Source organism: Mycteria americana, chromosome Z, assembly GCF_035582795.1.
Source record: "Mycteria americana isolate JAX WOST 10 ecotype Jacksonville Zoo and Gardens chromosome Z, USCA_MyAme_1.0, whole genome shotgun sequence".
Taxonomy (NCBI): Eukaryota; Metazoa; Chordata; class Aves; order Ciconiiformes; family Ciconiidae; genus Mycteria; species Mycteria americana.
In genome coordinates this window covers 11,357,173-11,381,612 of record NC_134396.1, presented here as the reverse complement: position 1 = coordinate 11,381,612, position 24,440 = coordinate 11,357,173, and the positions used below count along the sequence as shown (strand labels likewise).

Genomic DNA, 24,440 nt, shown 5'->3' with positions numbered 1-24,440 from the left:
CCCCAGGAGGACAGAAATTCCTTTTGAACATTCTGGGAAATGTGATAATCCGAGAACTGATGCAAAAAATGATGCCTAGCTGAAAACTCATGTTACTATCTCCCTACCAGGACGTAGGACAATTATTTTTTTTTGTTTGGCCTTCCTGACTTGGTATCATTATTCGTCAATTTTTCCCCCCAATTGTTTTCAGGGATTGTTGGGTAATTTTTCTCAAAGGTCAGCAGTCTTAAGGCTAATATCAGAGTGGAAGTGCTTTAGTCGCAATAAAGGCTTTCTGAAAAGCAGCAACTTTTTCCATTTCTTTACCTCACAATGGCTACAAAATTCTGTCTTTCATCACCTTATGCTGAGCATAATCATTGGCTTGCTCTCAACCAAATCACTCAAGGCTTCAGGAGGAGAAGAAATCCTCCAAAAGGAAGTGCAAATATCCTGATATGACCCTCTCACACCCAGCTAGCCAGAGCACCACAGAACTTAAATCCAAGCCAGTTTTTATATAGTATAGCAAAAACATATGCAGTCAACATGCATGCTAAAAGCCAATAGCTTATATTTTATGTCCATAAAACGCATCAATTATCACTTCAGCTGTGATCCAAGAAACTGCAATAAGTGCAGAGGAAGGGAAAAGATGGAACCTTACAAATATCTATCTTTTCCTTTGGTCCTATACAACTCTGCTATGCAGTGATTTTGGGGGGAAAAAAAACCCCAAAAGCAAGCAGAGAGCTTGACCAAGCAAAAATTCCAGAGCCAAGCAGGGATGGACACACTTCAGAATTAAATCTCAGATGTGTATATTAAAAGAAAAAAAAGACCAACTGGCAAACTATAGTCAAGTTGTATAGAGAACAACTTTCCTATTATTTCTGATAATACAGCATCTATGATTATTTTCATTGGAACACACCAGAACATTCGTTTTTTTTATCTGAGCTATCTTCCCTAAGAGGGAATCACTATGTTACTCCAGCTTCTTATGTCACGGCTACATAAAATAGAATTCCATGTTTCCCTGTTCACAATCTGTCCTCCCATACTTCAACAAGGACTTGAAAACTCTTAAACTTTAAACTGCTTCTTAGAGCAAAGACTTACATTATTTTTCAAACTTATTATATAAAGCTAACAGGTTCTACCAAAATGTAAATTAAAAGGATTTTTACAAAACTGAACTCCATTTAAATGGCACAGGGAGATGCTACAACAGTCTAAGATAGAAAACACTTTTACAAACATAAGCATCGTAGTAAAGTTTAAACCAATTTTTTTTTTTTTAATTTAAATAATCACACTTGCAGTTTTCTGAGAGTAGAACTGGAGAGTAAGGGATGAAACCTACTGTTGCTAAAAGCAAATTTTGAAAGGTTTAAAAATGCTTGACATTGAGCTTAGGCTGAAAAAAATTAACTATCATCCAAACAATTTGTCTTTTCTATTGCATATGTTAATTCTTTGCAATGAATCAACTGTATTGTCAATAATAGTGTTCAAGGTGTTTTTTTAAACTTTTTCTCCTATCAGTAACCAGAAAAATGACTACTGTGAGAACATAGTTGATAAGAGATTGCTACAGGCAGTAATGGAAAATAAGTCACATATTTGTTGAAATGCTGGAATTCCACCATGAATGGTCCCCAGCTGCTAGCACGCTCACACCACGAGGTCAGATGGAAGTGCCTCTTCATCCCCAACTGCACAGCAGCGAAATGCCTGCAGGGAACGCCAGCTCTGCCCTGCAGCAGCACGGGGTAGCAGGCACTGCCTGTTTGCACAGGTCAGCTCTGACCTGCTCACCAGCAAAATCTGTCTCAAGCGTGCACTGGCACGGGTAAGCACAGTATCAGCTCTCTACCAAGACACACAGAGCTTTTCTGGTTTGAAATTTATGACTGCTGACTGCTAAAAGAGAAGATAATCCTCAGCCAGTCTGCTTCCTTACTTGTCTCTACCTATGGATTGTTAACTGTGGTAAGAAATCTTTTCTTGCACTGGACAGTTTAAAGAATATGGCTGAGTGATACCATACATTTTACATTTTTAACTGAGAAATCCAAGCAGACAACAATGTGGCACTGCAAATTACCACAGTGGTCATTAAATACAATCTTCCATGAACACAAACAACCATAAAAAGCTGCCTAATCTAGAAAAGGCTACAAAACCCGCCACCACATACACATCACAAAAGACACTGCACCCTAAGAAAAACTGAAGAGCAGCAATACAAAGGTTTGTTCATTTGGACAAAAAAAAAAACCCACAAGAACAAGTGGTATTGCACTAGGCAATTCACAGACTGCTGCTACGTGTATTTATTTACTTAAGCAGCTTTACTCATCTTATGGTCTGAGACAATGACAAGGACTTCCACAGGCCCGCCGTTTTATACCTTAGTGGCTAATCCCCAGCCTACCTGTGGGGTGAACATGATTTACAGGCAACAAATAAAACTGAACTTTCTGTAAAGGTATTCATGTACCAGTAAGTCAGGAAGTGGCATACAGCGCTCAGCGGAGATAATCAGAAAAACCAACAAAGCCAAAAGGCCAACTTCACACCGGCATTGCTCAGCTGAAATGAGAACAAAAGATACCCCTCTACTGTATGTTAGAAACTTATTCCCTGAAATAATCATGTGTGATGTGTTTGAAGTGGAATATGATCAAGATCGGTGCCTCTACCATTGCCATTTCACAGTGCAGTTTGGGAAATAAAGTAATTTTTAAAATTGCAGTAAGAGTCTATAGTGATTTAATATTCTTCTTTTATGTGATATATTTTTATAGTCAAGATAGGGGTTTTTTTTCAATTAAAAAGTTAATAATGTCTCCAAAAGCCAGTGTATCACCATGAATTATCAATATTGAATAGCAACGTACGGAAAACTTCAGCATAATAACATGCATCATCACCCATATCTACTAATTTTTCAAGGCTAAGACACTCAAGTACCAGTAACAGCATGAGCACCTCTTTTGCTGTACTGTTGGTGTAGGGATTTTACTGGTAAACCAGTTGAAAGCACTATGGAATTAATCCCAGGTCTTTTTACTGCAAATGTTCTTTTTTACTGGTCAATAAACAATTCAGGGAAATTTGGAACTAGACGTGAAGAGATTATAAGAGGAAGGTGTTTCCCCCCCAAAAAATTAAAGTGGACTCTAGAGGTAGAAAAACATCCTGTTTTTTAGATGCAGTTTAAGATAGAGCTTTCTACATGAATTACTGGCGCTAATAACTTATATTTCCCACCCATAGCACATGAAGTACACCCATGATTTTAAGATATCTGCCTGGCCCAGTCCTGTTCAAAAAGTATTCCGGTGTTACCAGGAGTTCCATAAAGAACCTGTTACTCTTTCTTTCAAACATCACAAAAGTACCATGGAAGCTTAACAGTGAGGAAATTTTATTTTCTTGTGTAGATGCCACTTGTCCAGGCTAAATTGAAGTTTGCAAAGCTAAGGTCAATTTTGGTGTTATTTAGGAGTGGCTCAGTCTTCTAAAGTCAATGGGAGCTACGAGTATTAAAAAAGTACCTCCTCAAAAGGCACAAAAGAACCTCGTGCCACCCGCTTATGTCCCACAATACTCCTTCTGCAAATACGTGCTACCTTATCATAGATTCTACATCAGCTTTATGCAAGTAGCACCTCAACTACAGCTTCAGCAGCCGAGTGGCAATGGATCACTTCCAGCTCTTCCTTCCAGCCCAGCTACAAGGCAGCACAGCAGTGCTGATGCTGCACTCCGTTTTTATTCTTCTTTGGCCTATAGCTCTTTTGATACCGCAGTTGCCCTTGTCTAAAACAGATTTTTCTAAGCTGTGCTAATATAGCCAGAGGCCCAACTCACAGCAGCTCACTTCAGAATTGTTGGAGAAAACATGTTTTCTAAAGGAAACACGTTTAATAATCAATGACTTGAGTCTGATGCCTGTTTACAAATAAAATGCTCAAAAATTTTTTTTTAATAGATCTTCAAAGCTCCTGGAGGACATCGAACTGGCAGATGCTGAAAGCAAAGTACTCATTAAACCCATATCAGGTACCTAATCTAAGCATCTTTGCACCATCAGCTCAGACGGCTAATCCCTGTCTGACACAAGGTCAGTATTGTGGTGCAATCTGGTGCATCTGTTGAGATGTGGTGTGAGCATATGCACTAAGAATTGGACTGATATAAACAGGGCAACACAGTGCTCCACTGAAATAACAATAGCAAGCACCCTGCTTCTGTTCAGAGCACAGTGTACAGGATTGCTGAATTGATTCCTATCTATTGCTGGCAACTAGATCATATTTTTCAGGGTAAACAGATTCCATATAAAAGCGACCTTTTGCTCTGATTTTTCTGACTGGAAGGCTATTCCAATTTCTTATTTTTCTAGTAGTATGAACTTTCTGCTCTCCAACATACATTTATTTCTTGCCAGTTCTTATGTCAAAATAAAAGTGCTTAAGCTAGGGAACAAAGTAGTTTTAAAAGTGTTCTAGAAGTTAAAGTGAAAACTTCAATTTCAAAATACTACTGCCTAAAGCCCTAAACATTTTTCAGTGACAATTTCAATACTCTCCCCTGAAAAAAAAAAGCTATTATAAATTTATATAACCTATTCAGGCTAGAAAGACAAATCTTCAGAATTAGGAAAGGTTAGACTCACAGCTGTAAGCATTCATTGTCAACATTAATTTCGTTCTTTCTGAATACTTAATAGGACTTTTGTCTCATAACAAAAATACACAGGACCATGCAAGTAGACTTTGATAAAACATATGCAGACGGCTTACAATTGGTTAAGCAATCATAAATCTGTTGTTTACCAAGACCACAATGCTTGACTGTATATTAATAGATTTTTAATAACTGATTTCTGAGGCTTTCAAGAGAAAAAGTCTAAAAACTTGCCATTTGACTGACTTGACTTACTAGTCCAGTTATCTTAAAAAACAATGCTTTAGTTGAAACAACCTGAAACACTTAAAAAACCCCAACAAACCTTTTAACGTTATTTTTGTTCTGGCTTTCTCTTACTGTTTCTTCTCACTAAACACCCCCTGAAAAACTCTGGAAGGTTTATTTCAATCAGCTTCTGTTGTTGGTTTGGGGTTTTTTTAATGTCTGACTAGAAATTCTTCCTTTGCTTATCACGCCAATTGCCAACACAACACATCGAGGTGTTTGTTTCACGAAGCACTACATACTACTTTTGTAAAAGAAGACAGCTTTCAGACAGGTATGAAAGGAAGACGAAGATCGCCTTTCACAAGCCTCAGATACAGCAATGAGTCCATGTGTGATGCTTGTGTAGCAGGCTTGTCAGAAGTTAGTTACTCCATAGTGACAGTATTAGCAAGGTCTCAGTATCTCAATTTTAAGCCTCAGCCTCAGGCTCAAGGCTCCTCTCCCTCACACACAGGCTTAAACACATCAGCTGGCATCTTACCCTCAACTGAGCATGAGTTGTTAGAACTGAGTACAGAAATTTTAAACATCCACTGTGGCTCTGTTTGGGGAAGGAGTCTTGTGCCCAACACAGCATCTCTCATGTTTCCATTGAACTGCAGCTTTTCATCTTTCCTCACGGCTCTGGAACTTGGAAAAGCTCCCTCATGAGGGAACTGCTCCTTTTCTGCCTCTCACCACCACTGTCCCAGCAGCTCCTAGGTACAGCCTTGCAGCGAGGGCAGCCGCTGCCCCAGGAGGCACGGCTGTCCTGGCAGACAGCTCAAGTTCTCCCAGTACCGTATCTGAAGAAAGTCCATTTCAGCTTCTCTTAGCTACCCTATCACAGAACAGCTATTTCCACTCAGGAGAGGAATAAAGTATATGGGATAAACCAGTTCTTTTTACCAAAAGGAGGGGAAGTGATCTTACAGCAACTATTCGGGTAAGATAAATGCAATTAATTAATCTCTCGCACCTAAACCAAAATACGTATACCAGTATTAAACTCTTGAAGTCACCAGGCTGAAGAGTGCAGGCCAAAGAAAAGGCAATTCTCTTCAGCAAAACCTGCTGCAGCTTTCAGAGCTTCAGAAACCATTGAAGGAGACATTCATGAGCATTCAACAACTGTAAACGTAGCACTTGCTACCAGGCTCCTCCTACCATAAACAAATCTTGAGGCCTGAAAATAACTATCACACCTGCGTCCTGAGTCATTCCTTCAGCTACCAAAGCAACTGCAAGCTAAGAGTCGAGTTAGCTTTTTTAAACAGGAAGATACCACATTCTTTGAGGATGCTGCATGATACTGCATCTTTATACGCATACATATCTTTCCATACATTTTGTGTGTCATTTCTTTGTTCTGAAGTCCTTTTGGTAAAAAGTCAGCTAAAAACATTTGTTCCAAGTAACATAAACGTCTAAGGGTTTGTATTAAGGCTGCACGGGAAATTACCTGCTGGTCTTGAGAAGTAGATTTGGTTGGCTGCCACCAGATCCAAAATCTTTTTGAAACACAGAACCCTACTTGGGGCTTTCTTCTGAAATATGAAGACTGCAGCTGAATGTGTTAGGTAGGAACAGTCCCAGCTTTCAATCACTTTCTTGCCCCATTCACATCAGAAATCTGAAAATTGTCTCTCACATCCCAAGAGGTATCACACCTGAGACAGCTGTGGTTTAGCTATCTCAGCCAAAATACAAAAATATTTATTTGCTTTAAGAATGTGGAATAGTACTTACCAACGACACTGACAGAAAAAAAGAGCATCTTTAGCCTAGTGTAAACAATGAAACAGAAAAGGGTCTTAAGCTTCATATCTTCTGTCCCATATGACTCCTTAAACTCCTAGACTCCTTTGCTATTCTAGGCTTGGCTTTGATTAGAAATTCCATTTTGGACCAGAGAAAAAATTTCCCATCAAGTCTGGTATGTACATTCCTAAAAAGGAGGACTGGTTTCAACTAATTAACATTCTCTAATGGAACAGCTATTTTGTCAGAGGATTCGTGATCAGCTCTGATTTGACTTCTAAGTAACTATTAGAGCAGCATGACAGTCATTACATCAGCTGTGAACATAGCATTTCCCAAAAAGAGGGCAATAAATTAGAGACTGATTTAGCAAAATCTGACAAGAGCTGGCAGGGCTTGAAAGCTGCTGCTTCATGTTGCATTTCCCAGAAGACACTGACTTGGAACCAAGTGCTGCTCTGGTATCAGCCCCACTCTCTGCTTCTTGTACAGCCCTCAAGTGGGACAAGAGGAAGAATTATTTCAGACAACAGAATAAACAAGTATGATTTCAGAGACCTTTTCCTCACACTCTATTTTAGGATAAGACACCTTAGGAGACAATTTTTTCACATAAAAGCTATACTGCATTTCTAAAACAGTCAATTTCAGAATTTTACAGAGAATACGCACTACAGTTTGGTTGTTAGACTGGTGACATTTCTTTCCTTTATATTCTGTATCATGCAAGAAGTTATCCTCAAATCAAAGTCAATGCCCTACTTGAGTCAACCATAAAAAATGTGGCAAGACTAAACATTACGCTTATTAAGCAATTATTTGGGCAACTGTCACACAAGAAGCTCCACAGCCTATGTTTACTCTTTCCATTGCTGAAAAAGCCCAGGCTCGACCCATGTCAGAGCTTGAACTAAGAATTATAACAATAATCACAAGACCCAAATGGTTAGGCATTTTCTTAACTCTAAATTAGCAGAATAATGAGTTTTCAAAATACTGTTTTCCTACACAAAATCTGAATACAACAGTCTCTAAAAGCAAGTTGTGGCCGTTATAGGAGAAATACAAAATAATCTCCTACAAAATAATCTACTGCAATGCCGTGTCTCTCTTCTGTTCCCACCATCTGCTAAATCAAACCAAAACTGAGAAATCCTAAGTCCTAACAGCATCAAAATTTTTATCATTCACTTTGTAACAAGTTGCAGGTGTATATTTAAAAAGAACTGAGAAGGGAATTACTCCCAGACCTGTATCATTCCCCACATTAGCACAGCTTGAAGAAGAAGAAACTTTTTTGTTTAATAGTCATCAACCTGAACCACCTCAGCTGCACCTAGATCTACATTTTAAGAACTTCATTCCAAAATAAACATTTTAACTTTATCTTTAAAAAAATAAAAAGGAACTTATAAAAGCAACTGGTATACCAGAGCAAAAAAAAAAAAAAACAAAACAAAACTCAAGCCTGAAGTTTTGCCATGCCTAAGAAGTACAAAGATTAAGAAGTTTTCTGAAGTCATTCCTTCATTTTTTTGTTATTATGTATCTTGCAGGAATTCCAATTTTGGGTTATAAACAAGGATTCCTAATTGCAGACCTTCTAATTGCAGTTTCATATTTTAAAAATTGCCTTTTTAGATCTTTTGTAGAAGAAATAGACCACACTGCACAAACGTGGCTTCAGATAAAGTAGAAGCACAAGCATTCGAAGAACATTTTTTCCTGAAAAACTAGACATCTATTCCTTTATGAAACAGGCTTGTTTTCTTTAAAAACAGAGATATGAAAATCTGAGAGAAAAGTGAAGGGACTGAGTGACTAAAAAAGATCACATGCACATGATTACACCTTTTATCCCCACTTTGTCTTTATGAAACTGAGCACAATTTCTGGATGGATAATGCAGCTTCCAGAAAGAAATTAAAGAGGCTCAAGCTATAAATCAGTCAACTGAGAAGGCAGCTATAATGTACCTTCACAGAAAAAGGCAAACCAAGGTCAGCAGCTCAGAAGTTAAACTAAGAAATTTTCAAAGGGTAAGAGAGTTCTAATATTCAGGGCTACTTAAGCTCTGGGAAAACAGTAGCAAATGCAAATTTGCTTTTAAATACATTTACATGGCTTTAAAAACAACATGCTAGTTACATCACAAATTAAGCTGAAGAGCTATGGGCTCTTGTTAACACTGGTGGTTAGGGAGTGGTCAAAAGATCATTTATTACCAGCATTTTACTCATGTAGTGTACAAGGGTGAAGACAGGAAGGAGGGAGATGAGGAATTCCCTAGCTCAAATACTGTTAAATGCTTTACAGTTTGACTGAAAGATTTATCTTTTATTTTGCTTTATTACTAGTAGGATTATTTTGGGCTCTTGCTGGTGGTGACCTCATGTTTTGCACCAAACTTTATTTGGTAAACAACCACAAAAAATTTGATATAGCGACAACTGGATTTTAATACCAAAGGTGACAAAACTAACAAACTGAGGCCTGTTTCAAAGTATGAGTTTGCAAGAGAGGCTTTATGACCTAAATTAATGAATTTGTTTGAATCTTTGAAGCCAAGAGCACAGCAGGGTTCAGGATCAAGCTGATTTCATGATACTTTTTAGAGCTTTCTTCCTACTAAACATTAAGTAGTCCTACAATGTGTATTCATGTATTTTGAAAACTGAAAAATAGGAAGGTAAACCATGCTATTAATTCACGGAATTATGACAGAACGTAATCAGAAACTGAGACACTGTTCAAAATTACTAAATACTTTACAGTGAAAGAGAACATTTTTCATATTGCAGTTTTTAGATCATGTCTGTTTAATTCCATAGAAAAGACACAAAAAATATTTTCCCATGGCTCTAGCACTTACTCATTTTATCCGCAGATAATATGCATCTTTTGTGTTAAGTGTGATCTACACACAGACATGAAGGTCTGTGTTAAGCAAGCATCTTTGTCAATATGGACTTTTCAACTATTTGAAATTCCTTTAAATGTAAAAGATACTAGCAACCCTGGAACTTTGCCAGGTCAAGCATCTGCAACTACTGAACACAGCCTACTTCCAATACCAAGCCCTTAAGCTGTTTCCTGAAACAGGATGTATTTGTCTACATAGTGATTGTATATTTATTTTATTAGAAAAATGCTTACCAAAAAAAAAAATCCCACCCTTCTATACATTGGCAACTAGATGTGTATTTCTTTCAGAGACTTAATGCCATGATAGCAATAGCTAAAAAATAAAAGTACTCATAAATTGTAAAGTCAGTGCAGAAATTTAATTCTAGGTGTAAATAATTCAAAGAATCACTGTGAACATATTTTCTTACCAGAGGTTTGCTGTTATACCTTAGAAAAACTAAATAAGCAGAAAAATGGCTGCTTCTTTTCCTTGGTGATACACCATCACTAGCACAAAACATAGACTTGCAGAATTGCCATTGTAATCTTCTAGTACACAGCAAAACCTCTTCATAATTTGTTTAAAATGGAGTAATTGGAATCAGTTTGGTCTAATAAAATAGCAAACCATTCCCCAACTGAAGAATGGTTTGATTTGTCTCTCAGTTTGCTGAGAATTAAACTAAGAATTTCCTGGTGTATTACAATTTTGAATGTAAGTATCATTTGTGTACAACTACAACAAATTAGCATTACTTATGAGAAGAGAAATACTAATATACAAGCTTATCTTAAAGAAATTAACAACTTTGTTTAGACATTCTGAGCCTGTTTAAAACCATAGTTGGCTGCATATAAGTAATATTTATTGAAAGTCAGATTCTTCTACCTGTTTCATATGTTCTTTACATTTAACTCTGTATATAGCAGGAATCAGGGTGCCTTCTAGCTGGCAAAGTGTATAGGCAGATTTTTAAAAGAAAAAGAAGAAATTTTAATTTAACCAGTCCTAACTGCTGAAGGAAGCATACCGGAACATTCTATGACTTGTGGCACTCAACATCATTCAAGACAAAAACGTAAAGCTCAAATAATGTAGTTTATCTGTGCAAGCTGACTTTAAGCAACTGTCTTAATGGGCTTGCTTGTCTTCAGTGAGAGAAGAATCGTAAGTTCTGTCCATGCATTCCTTAGACTGTGTGGATGATGGGAAAAGGAGAGATGGCTTTCAAGGAGTTTAGGTAGATGTTTCAGCTAGCAATAGATAATATCAAATTCGCAGAGCTGACATACAGTACCATTAAAAATGCTTTTTCTAAAATTATTCTACCCAGATTAAAAGTTTTAGTGTTTTTATTTTTAATCTTCCATTGGTATGTCCCTTTCTGTATTTCAGAAGTTGTCCATGGTTTTCTTAAATGAAATGTGGTTTTGGCAAGTCTCTAGTGTTCCCCCCCGCCCCACATTCAAAAGAGAAATGCTTATTTACACACACAACCTACACCATCAAACATTGGTTTAAATTAAACAATCCCCTTGCAGATACCTAAGAATCTGAAAGCAGTTTCTGCTTCCTCAGCCCAAGATTTATTGTCCAGTGAAGAGACAAAACTCATAGTGGCTCTCAATACTTTGAGGAGATCACGTAATTGGAAAAGTAATTTTGATTTTTACAGTTGTCATCATCTTAAACTGAAGTTCAATTTATAAATTTGTAATCCTTGCTTCTGTATCACAGCTTATGTATGTTTTTAAAGAGGTACACAAATAGACAAATACCAGATTATGAACTTACTTAAACTATTTGTTGTCAAAAGATTCCTCATGGAAACTAGGGTCCTCATTTTGTAAGCCTTTTCCTATACCTCCTCAGAACTGGGTGCTAAATAATCCCAGTGCCAATTTATCAGAACACAGTCAACGACAAGATACATCACACCTTCTTAGCCTTCAGAACAATCTCCCAAGATAACAGCATTCAAAAAGGTAACTGAAATGGGTGCACTGAGCTTCACAATTTCTCTTGCATCTATTATCATATTAGGGAGGAAGTGGTTAATTTAAAGGGTCTGGTTTCTGAAGGATTGCTTCAAGTGTTTCACAGAAATATTTAAGTGGTTAGACTGTAACACCTAAAAAAACCCAAACAGATGATGTTGATCCCACTCCTTTGCCACATCTTAGGATGAATGGTGAGTTCCTAATAAAGTCAAGCACAGTTTTGACAGAATGCATGAAGAAGTTTACATTTGTTTTGCAATACTGTTTTCAAGCATTTAAACAGAAATAGACAGTCTGGCATAATTTTCTCCCTCTTAGTTTATTATCTTTTCATACACATTCCAAAACACTATGCTTCCAGTCTCCCTTAACATGCAGAATGAGCAGCTTTGGGGAGTCAAATTAGTTTCTTGTACTGCTGGAGGTCCAGGGTGTAACTTGCAAAAACAGTCTGCTCCAATGCACAGTATACCAATAATCATTACCATAGAACAGATATCCATTAGTGTGCTGAGCAGAACTATACACTGTAAGAAATACTATCAAAAACTTAAATTACATGTCATGGCACATCTGCACACAGTATTTAGGAAGGCAGGGCCTTTAATGTCGTTTCAACATGACTTGGAAAAGAAACTGTGGAATGAAGACACTTATCAATCCTCTTCAGAACTAGATTCATCTTCCTGGTCAGAGAGCTCAGCAACAGGAAAGCGCAGGATGGCTGCCACCCCTGTCAGCTGGCCAAGCTGCTCTCCAGACACATGAAGGCTGGAGAAAATACGTACTGTGCCCATGTTCTCCCGTACACTATCTACCAATTTAACATATCGGGCACGTGTAGCCACATCCTGGTGCCGGAAAAGCTCATCACTGATCAGCAAGGTATCGATGGCCATGGCTTCATTGGCCTTCTCCACATGTTTTAGACCATAAAAAGCCCGGTCAGGCTCATGCTGCAGCATTTTATAGAAGTCATCTAAGGCTTTGACCTCACCAGCTGCCTTAGTGTCAGAGAGACGGCTAGTTACAGCTGGGTCGCAGAGGGCTTCCTTCAGTGCGTATTTATGTCCCGAGGAAGAGTGGACCTAGAGTAAAAAAAGTCAAAGATTTGGGTTTTTTAAACAAAAAGGACCATTTTCTTGATTACTCAATCACAAACAACTTCCACTATACATAATATTTATCTTGATAATTATTCAAGGAAGTTATCTTTTTCTTGAAACCTACATGATTCTTTTCTTGAAGGATCCCTCCTGCAACCCAAAGCCTATACTAAATCCCTTAAACTGTATTTTAAGAAGTGCAGGAAAGCTATTTCTGTTATCCAAAGACTGGGTTAAATACACAAGCTATTGCAGACAGTCCTCAAGGTAGGGCCACTTGAAACTACTAAGAAACTAAGACTTAAGCCTCTTCCTTTCAAAGCATTTCAGAAGAGCAAGACCTCTTGAGTCTGTAGACATATAGTGCAAAGGCATCAAGTCTTGCACAACTGCATAGCTACTACACTTGCAAAGCTGAGAAGTACATTAAAACTTTTCACACTTACTATTATCACTTTGCTACAAACACAAAAGGAGGCTTCTTGGTGCAATATGTCTCCTAAACGTTGTGACCACTGAGTATGGGGACATGCTTCTCTGTCCTCTCCCCCTGCCTTTTGCAAGCACAGATTACAGGCCCACTCCAATTAAAAAATGATACAAGTATCCTCATGAAAAGGAAAACTTATTTTAGGCTCTGAGCTTGCCCATTTCAGTGAAAGGCAGAAAATCCCACCCATTCAATCAATGAGATGACTAAGGAACAGGAAAAAATGCTATGGTCTGCATAACCTTTAACTATGTAGTACAAAACTAACACCACAATTAACTAATCTCTATCACATCCAGGTACTTTTTTTTTGTTCTTTAAAAAGCTTTCAAAAGCTGTTATTGAACATGCATGCTATATAGTATGACAGATTAACACTACAGTTAAACTATTTTCCAACTTGTACTTGACTCTTAAGTGAAGATTAAATATGCCCTTACAGGGAGTTTGAAATATTTAATACTTTCTCTACTCCACATTAAAGTATCCTAGGAAAGAGTCATCCCTGTATCCTGCATAACTAACTTATAGTTTGGGAGGCATGCAAATTATTTCCTTATGATGCTCAGACAGAAATTTATTTTGTCTAATAAGTGAATTATTTCCCATTGCCCTTGTAATTATCTTCTATTATTGCAGACAGCTCTTAAGCCCCTTCATACCCACTCTGGAGACTCTTTAGCTCCTTACCTGTAGGAACTTGGACCTGTTCTCCAGCAGAAGCTTGTTGTCAGTCTTGACAGCCTGCTGGAACATGTAGTCACAAAACTGCTCCCGTACAAAGCCTGGGCTAGCCACCAGTACACACTTCACCACCTCAAAGTTAATATGCCGCTGGATGGCTTGCACCACCTGCTCGTAAAACCTCTCCAGGGCCCGGTCATGCTGACTGCAGTTCCCTTTCCGCTTGCGGGGGATGTTCACCTCCACCTTGGCCCGGGTAAGCGTCATGCTTGGAGTGACCAGGCAGACGTGAGCCAATCCTTCCTGCATGACCACGGCTGCCACATCGGCGTTCCAGGCTGGGTCGCAGGCCTGCTCGATGCGCTCCAGCACCACGCTGTCCCACTGCTTCTTTGCCAGCGTGAACTGCCGGTTGGGCTCCAGCTCGATGGTGTGGTAGGCCCCCATCTTGACATACTCATTCTCTTGGATGTTAGTGCCCTTGACCCGCAGCTGACAGGCCTGTGAGTCAAAGTCGATGGCCTCCACGCAGAGAGTGAGGGTGGTGCGGATGCGGTTGCTGCCCACGCTGCCCGTGGCCGACTCGGTCTGCACCTTCCGGATGGTGGAGGCCCGCAGGCTGTCACCCACCTGCAGCAGGTTGTACGTGTGCCACATGTCCTCGGGCTCCTCGGGGATCAGCGTGACCTGCCCCGCATTATCCTTCTCCAGGTCCTTCCTCACCAGCTTCATCCTGGCGGTTCCTTGCGCCGCCGCGCCCCCCCCGGCTTCTTCCCCTCAGCCGCAGCGGCAGCAGCCGGCAGGCCTGCCCCGGGAGGCCTGGCGGCGGGACCCGGCGGGCGAGCGAACGGCCTACCCCACGATGAGCGGCCTTTCCCGAACACCGGCCTGCCCCGAGACGGCGGCGAAGCCCGGGCTGGACCTCAGGCGCGGCCAGGCGGCTCCTCCGAGCACTCACAGCCCGCTCGCTGCCCCACCGGTCGCGCATGCGTAGCGCCCGCCGCCCCAAGGCGCATGGGCACACTCGATCCTAAACGGCGCCGGCTGGACGTGCACCTCCCCCCGCCTTTTCGCCTCTGCGCCCGACACGCATGCGCGCGGTCGCTTCCTCTCCCCCTCCCTCCCAAGACCCGGCGCATGCGCGGGGTGGTACGCGCAGAAGGGACGCATGAAGCGCGGGCTGTGTGCTGAGGCGCGGTGCGAGTGTTCTGCGCCTCTGCAAGGCAGGGCCCGAGATCTCCGGAGGTAAACCTCCCGGGGGGGCTAGGAGGCAGCCGCGGCGCTCCTGTGTGCTGTGAGGCAGCAGAGGACTGTAACTTGGTGTGTGTCCCCGCTGCAGTCTCTCCGTGAGTAAGGCGGGAGGGGGTCGGGGCCCGCGCTGGTCCTTCCCCTCTAGCTGTTTACAGCGACGATTCGAACTTCCAAAGCTTCTAATACAGTCCCTCACGTTTGAGAAGAGGAAAAAAAACAAAAAAACAACCCACAACCCAAACCACCAAAACTAAGTAGTTGTGGAAGGTTACAGTTACGGATCGACAAAGACATGGGAAAGGTATGGCTAAGTAGCCAGTTTTCTGGATGTGCTAAGTAAATGCCGTGGTACCTCAGAGTCAGGAAGGACAGCCGGTACTACCTAACAGCTGCTGGTGCAGGAAAGAGGCGGCTAGTCAGATGACGGTCACCGACTGAAATGAAAACCAGACCCAGGCAATATCAGAACCTGAACTGTTATGTTGACATTGCTCTTAAACTGAACTTCAGCTTAAAAGTTTTTGGTTAAATTTGCAAGTTGTATTTCAGCCTATACTGAAACTTGCGTTGCTTCCTGAATCTGCTAGTTACTCAGAAAGAGAATTCTGAGAAGCTTCAGAGGCAAATAAGCGTGTTTCAAAGGAAGTTTGACGTTGACAAATGTAAGTAATATGCCTTGCAAAAACACACTGATTAGTTCAATGATACTTGCATGGAAAAGGGACCTGAACAATAACTACACAGTTCAATTTGCAGCCTACACAAATTTAACCAGCCAGAACTAATATAAAAACCCACAGTCATTATGCAAGTACTGCATCTTATTTTGAAATGGTGTACGACACTGAAAACTCCATTTCAGAATGAATGTTGCAAATTTAGAAAGAATGAGGAAAAGAATGGAATAGAAAAAATGCTTGTATGAAGAATGAGTCAAAAGAACAAAAAAATACTTAAGAAAGTAGACAACCTAACATGCTATGATAAGTGTACCAGGGCAACTGGAACAGATACAGTAAATTTGGAATGTCTACACACTCAGTCTGATAACCAAAAAGCAAGAGAACATCCTTATAGAGATCAGAAAATGCAAATTTAGAATTGTTAAAAGGAAGTTTCTGGTTTCTTTTAGTTATTTCTTTTTAAAAAAAACCCCAAAACTGTTGATTATGGAATTTTCTGACTTGGAAAGGCTTTGGAGTCAAGGGTTTAGTGAGATATAAGGCTACTGTGAGCAAAAATCATCCCATATCTCCCATTACAGCGTACATAAGTTTCTCTCAAGTATCTAGCACTAGTCAGTTGTGACAGGATACTGAACTCAGATCTGGCCCAGTAATGTGCATTCCTTGTTTCTAAGCTTGATACTGATGTAAAAACAATTTTATCAGATATTACATAATAGGATTTATTTATGAGACCTCAGACTCTCTTCCTGTGAGTACACATGCTTAACTCTGTTAGCATGAATAGTTTTACAGAAGGAAGCTGGACCACCCAAGGGAATATAACATAAGCACGTGTATAAATAACTGTTTGTTTAATTTGGGCTTGTACCTACTCATAATTTTGTATTAGTGTTTTGTGGCTTAGGCAGAGAGTATGCATTCAGCTTTTATTCAGGCGTTCCTTTCACTTATCTATGTAAATGCTGCATGGTGAATTTATGGTGAATTTTCTTCTTTACGTTCTTTGCGATTATAAAATTGCAAGGGTTGACCTCATGCTATACTTCCAAGAAAAATTAGCTGTAGTACATATTTACCTTCTACATAAATATTTATTTTACTTTTTATTCTTTTGCTGCTGTGTATTTACAAACTTTTCTCTGCTTGTTGGTTCCAGTCTAATTTTTACAAGCACCCTCACATCCTTGGATATGTGAGACATTTTAGATAAAGGTTGCAAGTTGGCATCCAGTACCATTCAGTAGAAAAATAAACATTCAGTTCATGCAAGCAGGTGACTTGCTGTATTAAAAAAAACAAACACAAACAAAAAAACCCCAACCCAAAACAAAGAACAACCTCAAAACAAAGTTGCCACTCAACATATTAAATTGACTGTTGTTGTAGAAAGAGACATTTTGGTATGTGCTGAAGTCCTTTCTCAAACAAAAATAATGAGATTTTATAAAGTTATGAACAGTGATCCACAAGTATTTAGACGCAAGTGTAAACTTTAATGTCTTATCCACAATTAGCAAGACCATTGTCAACTTATAAAGGAAAATATTTACTAGTGATGATGCTTTGCCTACTCTGGTAAAAAGTAAGGACTGGGTATTGTTTTTTGTTTGAATATGTCAAAGAATGAGCAGTAGAAGAAAAATGACATTTCCAAAAATTTAAGAACCATATAACTAAGCTTGTAAGTTCATACTAATTTTGTTAATGTCAGGGAGAGAGATGAATTTGACCCCAGTAGAGCCAAAACAAGTGGATACTTTTAGCTCTACATACAGTTTTAACATAAAAGTTCAAAATTACATTGTCTGTTCCAGTCTTGTTAAAAGATTAAGACTAAGTGTAGAACCTGACAGTTCTTGCCATCTATCACTTTTTAAAAACAATTTTATAGATACTAATAATTGCAGCAATTTGGCATCCATTTTCAGACTTTCTTAAGCACAGTACAAGACAAGATAAAAATGGTGATAGCGTATATTCGTAGGGAATTTGGAGCCATGCTGGTTTTGTAAGATTATTACTTTGGAAACATTTGAGACACACTGTCCTACATCTTCAAGTTTTGATCAGCTGTGTTATGAAGATGGGTTGTGTACAGATTTTAGACAAGGAGAGGCCATGTTCGTAGGAAATCCCCTCTCCCCCATATTATAGCCATTTTGGCTAGCATTCATGCAAACACACTCAAGTCCTGGATAAGAAAAACTAGTGGGAAAGAATCTCAAATATAGGGGAAAACCTGCTGAGAAATGTTGGATGTTATTGTTGTAAGAGCAAAGAAAAAAGATAAAGATGGAGAGGGAAACTGGGGAAAATGTGTTTTTTCATGCTTTCCCTTTATCCTGTGTCTGTCCTGCCTTTGCAGGCTCTGAATAGAGACCACTTCATTTTCTGCATACAGTTCTGTCTTCATGATTACTGGTCTTTTCTATTATAAAGATGAGTACGCTTAATCAGTACCAACAACATGATCATCACCACTGAGGGGAGGATTCCAGGAGGGAGCAGGCTATGCGTAAAACTATAAGTGAAGAAGCATTAAGAAGTAATGGAACCCCTTGGATTGATTTCTTCCTTCCTCTTCTGTTGAAACGTAGGGCTGTAGAAAACTTAAGCAGATCCCTATTCAAACCACTTACACTGAGGCCAGGTGAAGTAAACCTCAACCATGCCTCACAGGTGTTTCTCCAACTTCATCAAAACTTTCAGTGAAGGAGATTATGGGTGGGTTTTTTTGGTAGCCTGTTCTAGCAATTCATTACCTGAAGAGTAAGAAAAGTTCTTCTGAATATTCCCTAAGTTTTTTGCACAGTGAGTTATGCTGATTTTCTCTTGTCCTTTGTTGGACATGGAGAACCAACTATTCATCAGTCTCTTTATAAACCGACATATGTGATATAGACAGTCATGACTGAGTGGTCTCACAAAACAGACATTTGGAAGAATATTCTCACTCATAATACTTTGGTAAAGATAGATATTTGAAATGCTCAACACTTTGCCCTTAATTTTCTCTCTTCTAGATAAACAAGCCTAACTCATTCAGTCTTTCTCCATAGAGCATTTTCCTCAGCCCTTACCAGGCTTGTCATTTCTCTGTGCACTTCTGCCTCTTTGTCTGCATCTGTCAGACTTCCTGTGCTCAAGATTCTCAGAGGCCTCACCAATACCAAGTTGAATTAAAAAAAAAGTCTGTATAAATACACAAACATACACCTCTATGCACTTCCTTTATTCTAGATTGGTTTTGTCTGTTAGTGCATGCCAGATTATTTGCCTTTTTTTTCTTTTTAAGGAAGAGGAGCACATAATTAATCTGTATTTATTTTTTATTCCACTGTAATTCTAAAACTGTTTGTCCTTATTTTTATGACATTTTGACTTGTTCATGTAGGACTACCTCTCTGATTTATCTGAGACAATTTGACAAAACCTAGTAAGCCCCTGACAGATCTGGATGGGACCCGCCCTTGAGATGTTTTCCTATTTGACAATAAACTTTTTTGCCATTACTGGTGAATTATCTGTCAGCAGTGCTGGTGGCAACTTTGCAACTCTGAAGGGAAGTTGTGGCACACTAAGTTGTTGCCACTTTAGAAAGCCTCCTTCTGTGAAGGAACACAAACAAAAGCATATATTGGAGAATATCACCATGTAATAAAAGTAATAAAGACATCTATGAACTATGAGCTAAATATGGCACATGAAAGTACTACATCAGATTTGCATGTTTTCCTGTATCTGTTCTTTCTTGCACAATAAGTGGAGAGGGAAAAACCCTAGTCTCGCCTTTTCCCCACTTGGTGCCGCCTGCATTTTGACAATTCTTACGAAATTGATTTCTTCCTCTGTACTGCCTCAGGTTCACTGCATGCTAAGTTGCCAGCGCAAGAGCTGCTGGGGAGCTCAGTGTCAAAGTTTGCAAGCTCGTGAATCCCAGCATTGCGTTAGCCTCTTTTCCACTTCTTGGGTTCCCCTGATTTCAGATCCAAAATGTTACTACAGATTGACTAACTAGGGGGATTGTTACTTGCTGTATTTGTTTTACTAAAAAATCAAGTAAGTCCCTAACAATAAATGAAACCCTAAAAGGAAATATTACATATTCCACCTCCGGATGAACTCATCTTTCTGAAGTTAGTTGGGTGCAGTTAACTGCTTCCTCACTTCTCCTTTTACCACTCAGAACATCTGACAGCCAAAGGGAGGAAAACAGAAAAGCTACCCTAATTTAAAAAAAGTTGCCAGGTGCACCTCTTTTCACAAGCCAGGTGCGATTATAGTATTTCTTCTCACCCATTCGTCCTCATCTGGCAGCCTCCCCCCAACCCCCCGGGTTCTAAGACTGGTTTAGGGATTAAAGTTCCCAGAGAGAAGCAAACCGCAGAAGTCCCTCACGGGCTCCAGCTGGGGGGCAGCTCCGGGCAGGGCATTCCCTGGGCAGGGGCAGGTGGAGGGATCGGGGTGGGGGGACGCGGTCCCTCGGGTGCAGCCCCCAACAGCTTCACCCCCCTCCCGCAGGGAGCAGAACTGCTTTCGGGACCTGGCTCTTCAAAGCAAGACAGAAAGGGGGCTTTCCTCACCTGTCAGCATCCAGCAGGAGGCAGCCATGCTTGGGCTCCTGCGAGCCCGGGGCCGGGAGCCCGGGCCGAGGGCAGGGGTGGCGGGAGCGGTCCTGCCGCCGGCGCGCCCGGCGGTGCCGCGCTGCGAGTGGAGTTCAGCGCTCTGCGCCGCCCGTCCTCCCTGCAGCCGAGTTAGGCATTTCCTGTTTGTTATTCAGTCTTTACGTTGTTTCTTCGCATCAAGAAGCATTTAGCTTCCTCCCACCCACCCCCCGAAGACCTCTGAGCTTTAGAAACCTCCCCGTAGAGCTAGCCCAGCGCCAAGATGTACAAATAAAGCCAAATCTCCCCCCAGCCCTCCGACCGCAGCCCTCGGAGAGCACAGCAGACCTTAAAGGGACATCTGCCCGCTCATAATTAATTAATAAGTGTCTTCCGCCGGCCAGCCCACCTCCCAGTAGGGCAGGAGAGAGCTAGGCGTGCTCCACGGCCCCTTCCCTCGCCCTTCTCAGCAGGAGAAACACGTCGTTGAGGTAGGGGGTGTGTTTGGCTGGTCAAGTTTAATTTCTCTTACATCACCGCTTAAAAACGCGCTCTACGGCCGCTCGTTTGCCTGCAGGAGGAAGCCAGCCACCCCCTCCCCGTTCTCAGCAGCTCTGGGGGTGCAGTACCTCTTCAGACAGGGGACGATTTTCTCAAGTTTTTGCGTCTCCCTGTGCTTTGCTTCGTAGAGGAAATACCAGACAACTGCCTTTGCCCTCATCTACCGAACATTTGCATGGCATGCCTTCCTCCCCTTTCCCTGCCCCCTGAATGACTTCACTAATAAATAACTGAATACATCGCAAAGGTAATGATCCACCAGGCCTGTGAGTAGGGATTTTCAGGGTTCATTAAACACTCAGTAAAAGAGCAGCTTGCAGGACTTTTTCTTTTTGTGTTTACCAGAGTGATGCTCAGGTGGAGTGACATCCCTTCAGCAGCGTATGAGTTTTTGCACTGGACCTGGTGAAAAATAATTTTGTTGTTCGTAAAACAAGAGAACCCATGGTCCCTCAAGCAAGAAAATGAGAAATTAAAATACTCTATGAGGATATGGAGATCTTGGTGCTACTAGAAAAATCCCCCATTTTTTCCTTGAATTGGAGGAAAGAATTTGGTGAGTAAGTGGAGGTTAGTGGAATTTTTGGAAGTTCCTCTGAGGCTAATAAACTACAGCTGTTAATCATCACTATAATAGTTAAATACATCTTCCAAGTTCTGTCTTAATTTTATGAGAACACTTTGGGTGGACCATTACTTGTAGATCTGTGGAAATTTTAGGAAGTAGCGCACAATTTCAAAGCTGGGTTTAACAGCAAAGGTCCTCATTCAGTAATAATTTATGCATGTGCTTGCCTTTACACATTATAAAATATATTTAATTACCACAGTGGAACTACTCAAAGTTGATGAAATAAAGCACATGTGTAACTTTTGCTGAATGAGGATCTGAGCTCTCTTGGTACTGGTTTAAAAGACTAGACACATTTTTTCAGCTAGAGGTTTTATGCATAAAATTAAAGGAAACCAAAACGGCATTCAAACTAAAAGAAGACTGAGATTTCAGAAAAAACTGTAATTTCATTTTTTGCAAGTGAGTTGTATTACTACTGCTGGTTTTACACCAGTTTCAAGGGTGGCAGTAACTTCCCTTTTTTTTTTTAGACAAACCTTTGTATTCCCTTTCTGTCACTATACTTCAGCTAAATGCACATGGAGGAGTTGAGCTTGCTTTCAAATCATAGTGAAGGATTTTCTTCTGTGATACAAATAACTATGCTAGAGGAAGAAACAGGGAAACTAAGGACTTTCACATGGATTAAAATCATCAGTTCAAACCTGTTTGAAGTATATGTGATATTTGGTACATATGTGGGGGATGTACCCGCACGTTGGAGAGTAAGACTTCTTGAGAATAAAAAGAAACATTCCTGATGTAGGGTTATTCCTAATTTCTTCTAAATTATTCTTGGTATTATTATTTATTAATTTATTTTTGTGGTAGTGTCCTATGCATCTTGCATCAGGCTATGTCAAAAGGAAGACATTAGAAAAGATAAACGCTGGACTGAGCTAGCATTTCTTATTAATTTGCACACATTCAAAAAAGTAAAATACGTTACAGACTTACATTCAAAAAAGTAAAATACGTTACAGACTTACAGACCATTATTTATTTTGGCATGCCAGACTAATTCAGAAAAAAGCAAACTCCTATTGCTTGTAGAATAGCTGCTGCATCTTTTCACAGTCTTTATTGCTTTGGGAGCATTTGTTCAGGGAACTGTTCATAACATATTGCTAAATGCTCTTCTTGGAGTTTAAAGTTTTATACATTAGTAGTAAGGAACACGTGTATTAAGCAGGAATCCCTAGATGAGGTGCGCTCAGGCTCAGAAGTAGTTAAGATATTAGGTAATGTCAATATCTGCATAACAAATATTATTAGTTTCAGAGGATCATAATAGTATAGAAAATCACTACCTATAATGATGGATAAAACAAAAAGGTCAAATTAGTTTAAACAATATAATTGTTTTACATATTCTTTTATGCCTTTCTAAAGTGTCACAGAATGCTGAGGAAGGATATTTTTTTCTAGTGCTATAAATTAACATGATTTGTCAGTTTGAACTCTGCTGCCCAATTCAGTTTCAGCAAAGTATTTTAGAATACTCATTATAGAATAAGTACACTAGTAGTCTCATGGAATCTGATAGAAGTATTTGTGATTAAATATTAATTTAAAGACTTTGAAGGATTAGACTTTAAGAAGACAACAAAAATTAAAAATATCAGGAAGACCCAGTTCTTCTCCCTTCAAGTGGGTGTTATTCCTGCAAAAAGCAGTGGAAATGCATTCTGTCCCAAAGGTGAGGGGTGAAGGAACAGGAACCAAACCTTTTCAAATAGTTTCAAAGGCATGCAGTCTTCTAAATAATGTGACTGTAAAGTACATAGAACTCATTTTCCATGGAAATTTTTCTTCTATTCTTACAGAAGATATGAGCAATTTTAATTTATTTTGATTGTTAGGTGAAAAGGATCTCTTAACCTGTAGCACAAGAGAGCAATGAGTAATGCAAGACTTTGACTTCAAATAGCAAAAGAACTTCCATTAAAGGAATACTGTGACAACATCAATAATTGTAAGAGAAACGTAACACATTTCTGCAGTGTTCACTGTTGTTATTACACTGTATTATACACTGCTTGGAAAATACTACAGAGCTTGTTCATATAGCTTCTAAGTGAAAATTTATCATTGAAAGCTCTTACTATCATCTTTGATGGTTTACATTATGCTGTAGATTAATGATAATTTACATTTACATTTTTGGCTTACACTTGCTTATTCACAGCCTCCAAGTTGTCTTTCACCTTGATTACTCTGTTGTTCATTTTCATAGTCTCCATTTTTTCCTATCTGATTTTAGGACCATGCTAGAATTCTCTTGGCAGAACTTGTGGGGCTGTAGTCTTATTTTTATTATGTCTGAGATACTCAAGGGCTCCTTCTTCAAGTTCCAGAACTAAGACCTTGTAGGATTTGGTATGGTTCCAGCAATACTCTATGCATAAATCTTTCCATGTTTTACATTTACAGCTCAGCTTTTAGCTGATCCTTGCTATTCTTGGAGAATGCCCATGTTTCTGATCCATCTGTATTAACCAGTGGTACAAATGTGCCAAAAAGTCTTTTTACTGTACAAATGGATCTTCATAAAAATTTTGTTTTGCAGCTTATGTTAGTTTAATTCATGTTGGGAGGAAATGTTATGGAAAATGCCCTTTGTGTTCTGTGTTAAATTTGTTCTCTACAATATCTTTTATGTCTTCTTCATTGGTCTTTTTTGGATTATATACCAACTATTGTAGAGTATTTGTGAACCAAATTAATATACAGTCTGTATTCTTACTGAAATAAAATAGTCTTTTTTTCCTCCTTAACAGATTTAAAGTGTCTCACATCCTTAGTCATGCTGCTTTTCTT

General features: G+C 39.7%; 2 protein-coding genes and 1 long non-coding RNA gene across 3 annotated transcripts in view; 1 reads left to right on the top strand and 2 right to left on the bottom strand.

The window, feature by feature from the left end:
* Nucleotides 1–20,582, bottom strand: part of ITGA1 (integrin subunit alpha 1) — a 73,370-nt gene extending 52,788 nt beyond the window's left edge. Inside the window, exon 1 of the mRNA XM_075526442.1 lies at nucleotides 20,426–20,582. Coding sequence (XP_075382557.1) covers nucleotides 20,426–20,453 — 28 coding nt within the window. The 5' untranslated portion in view covers nucleotides 20,454–20,582. The remainder of the gene's footprint in view (nucleotides 1–20,425) is intronic.
* PELO (pelota mRNA surveillance and ribosome rescue factor) lies at nucleotides 11,923–14,956 on the bottom strand. The gene is made up of 2 exons (XM_075527173.1): nucleotides 13,909–14,956; nucleotides 11,923–12,710 (listed from the first exon to the last, which is right to left on the bottom strand). Exons 1-2 carry the CDS (start codon nucleotides 14,632–14,634, stop codon nucleotides 12,279–12,281), a joined length of 1,158 nt encoding a protein of 385 aa, XP_075383288.1. The 5' UTR covers nucleotides 14,635–14,956; the 3' UTR covers nucleotides 11,923–12,278.
* LOC142421612 (uncharacterized) lies at nucleotides 20,029–22,345 on the top strand. Its single transcript, XR_012778929.1, has 3 exons — nucleotides 20,029–20,113; nucleotides 21,353–21,563; nucleotides 22,112–22,345. It is a non-coding gene; the product is annotated as an uncharacterized LOC142421612 (long non-coding RNA).
* Nucleotides 22,346–24,440: the final 2,095 nt, after the last annotated feature.

Coding starts and splice junctions, on each gene's coding strand:
- PELO (XM_075527173.1), bottom strand. CDS start 14,634: ATGAAGCTGGTGAGGAAGGACCTGGAGAAGGATAATGCGGGGCAGGTC. Junction 12,711..13,908: donor ACAGGTCCAAGTTCCTACAG/GTAAGGAGCTAA, acceptor TTTTTACTCTAG/GTCCACTCTTCCTCGGGACA.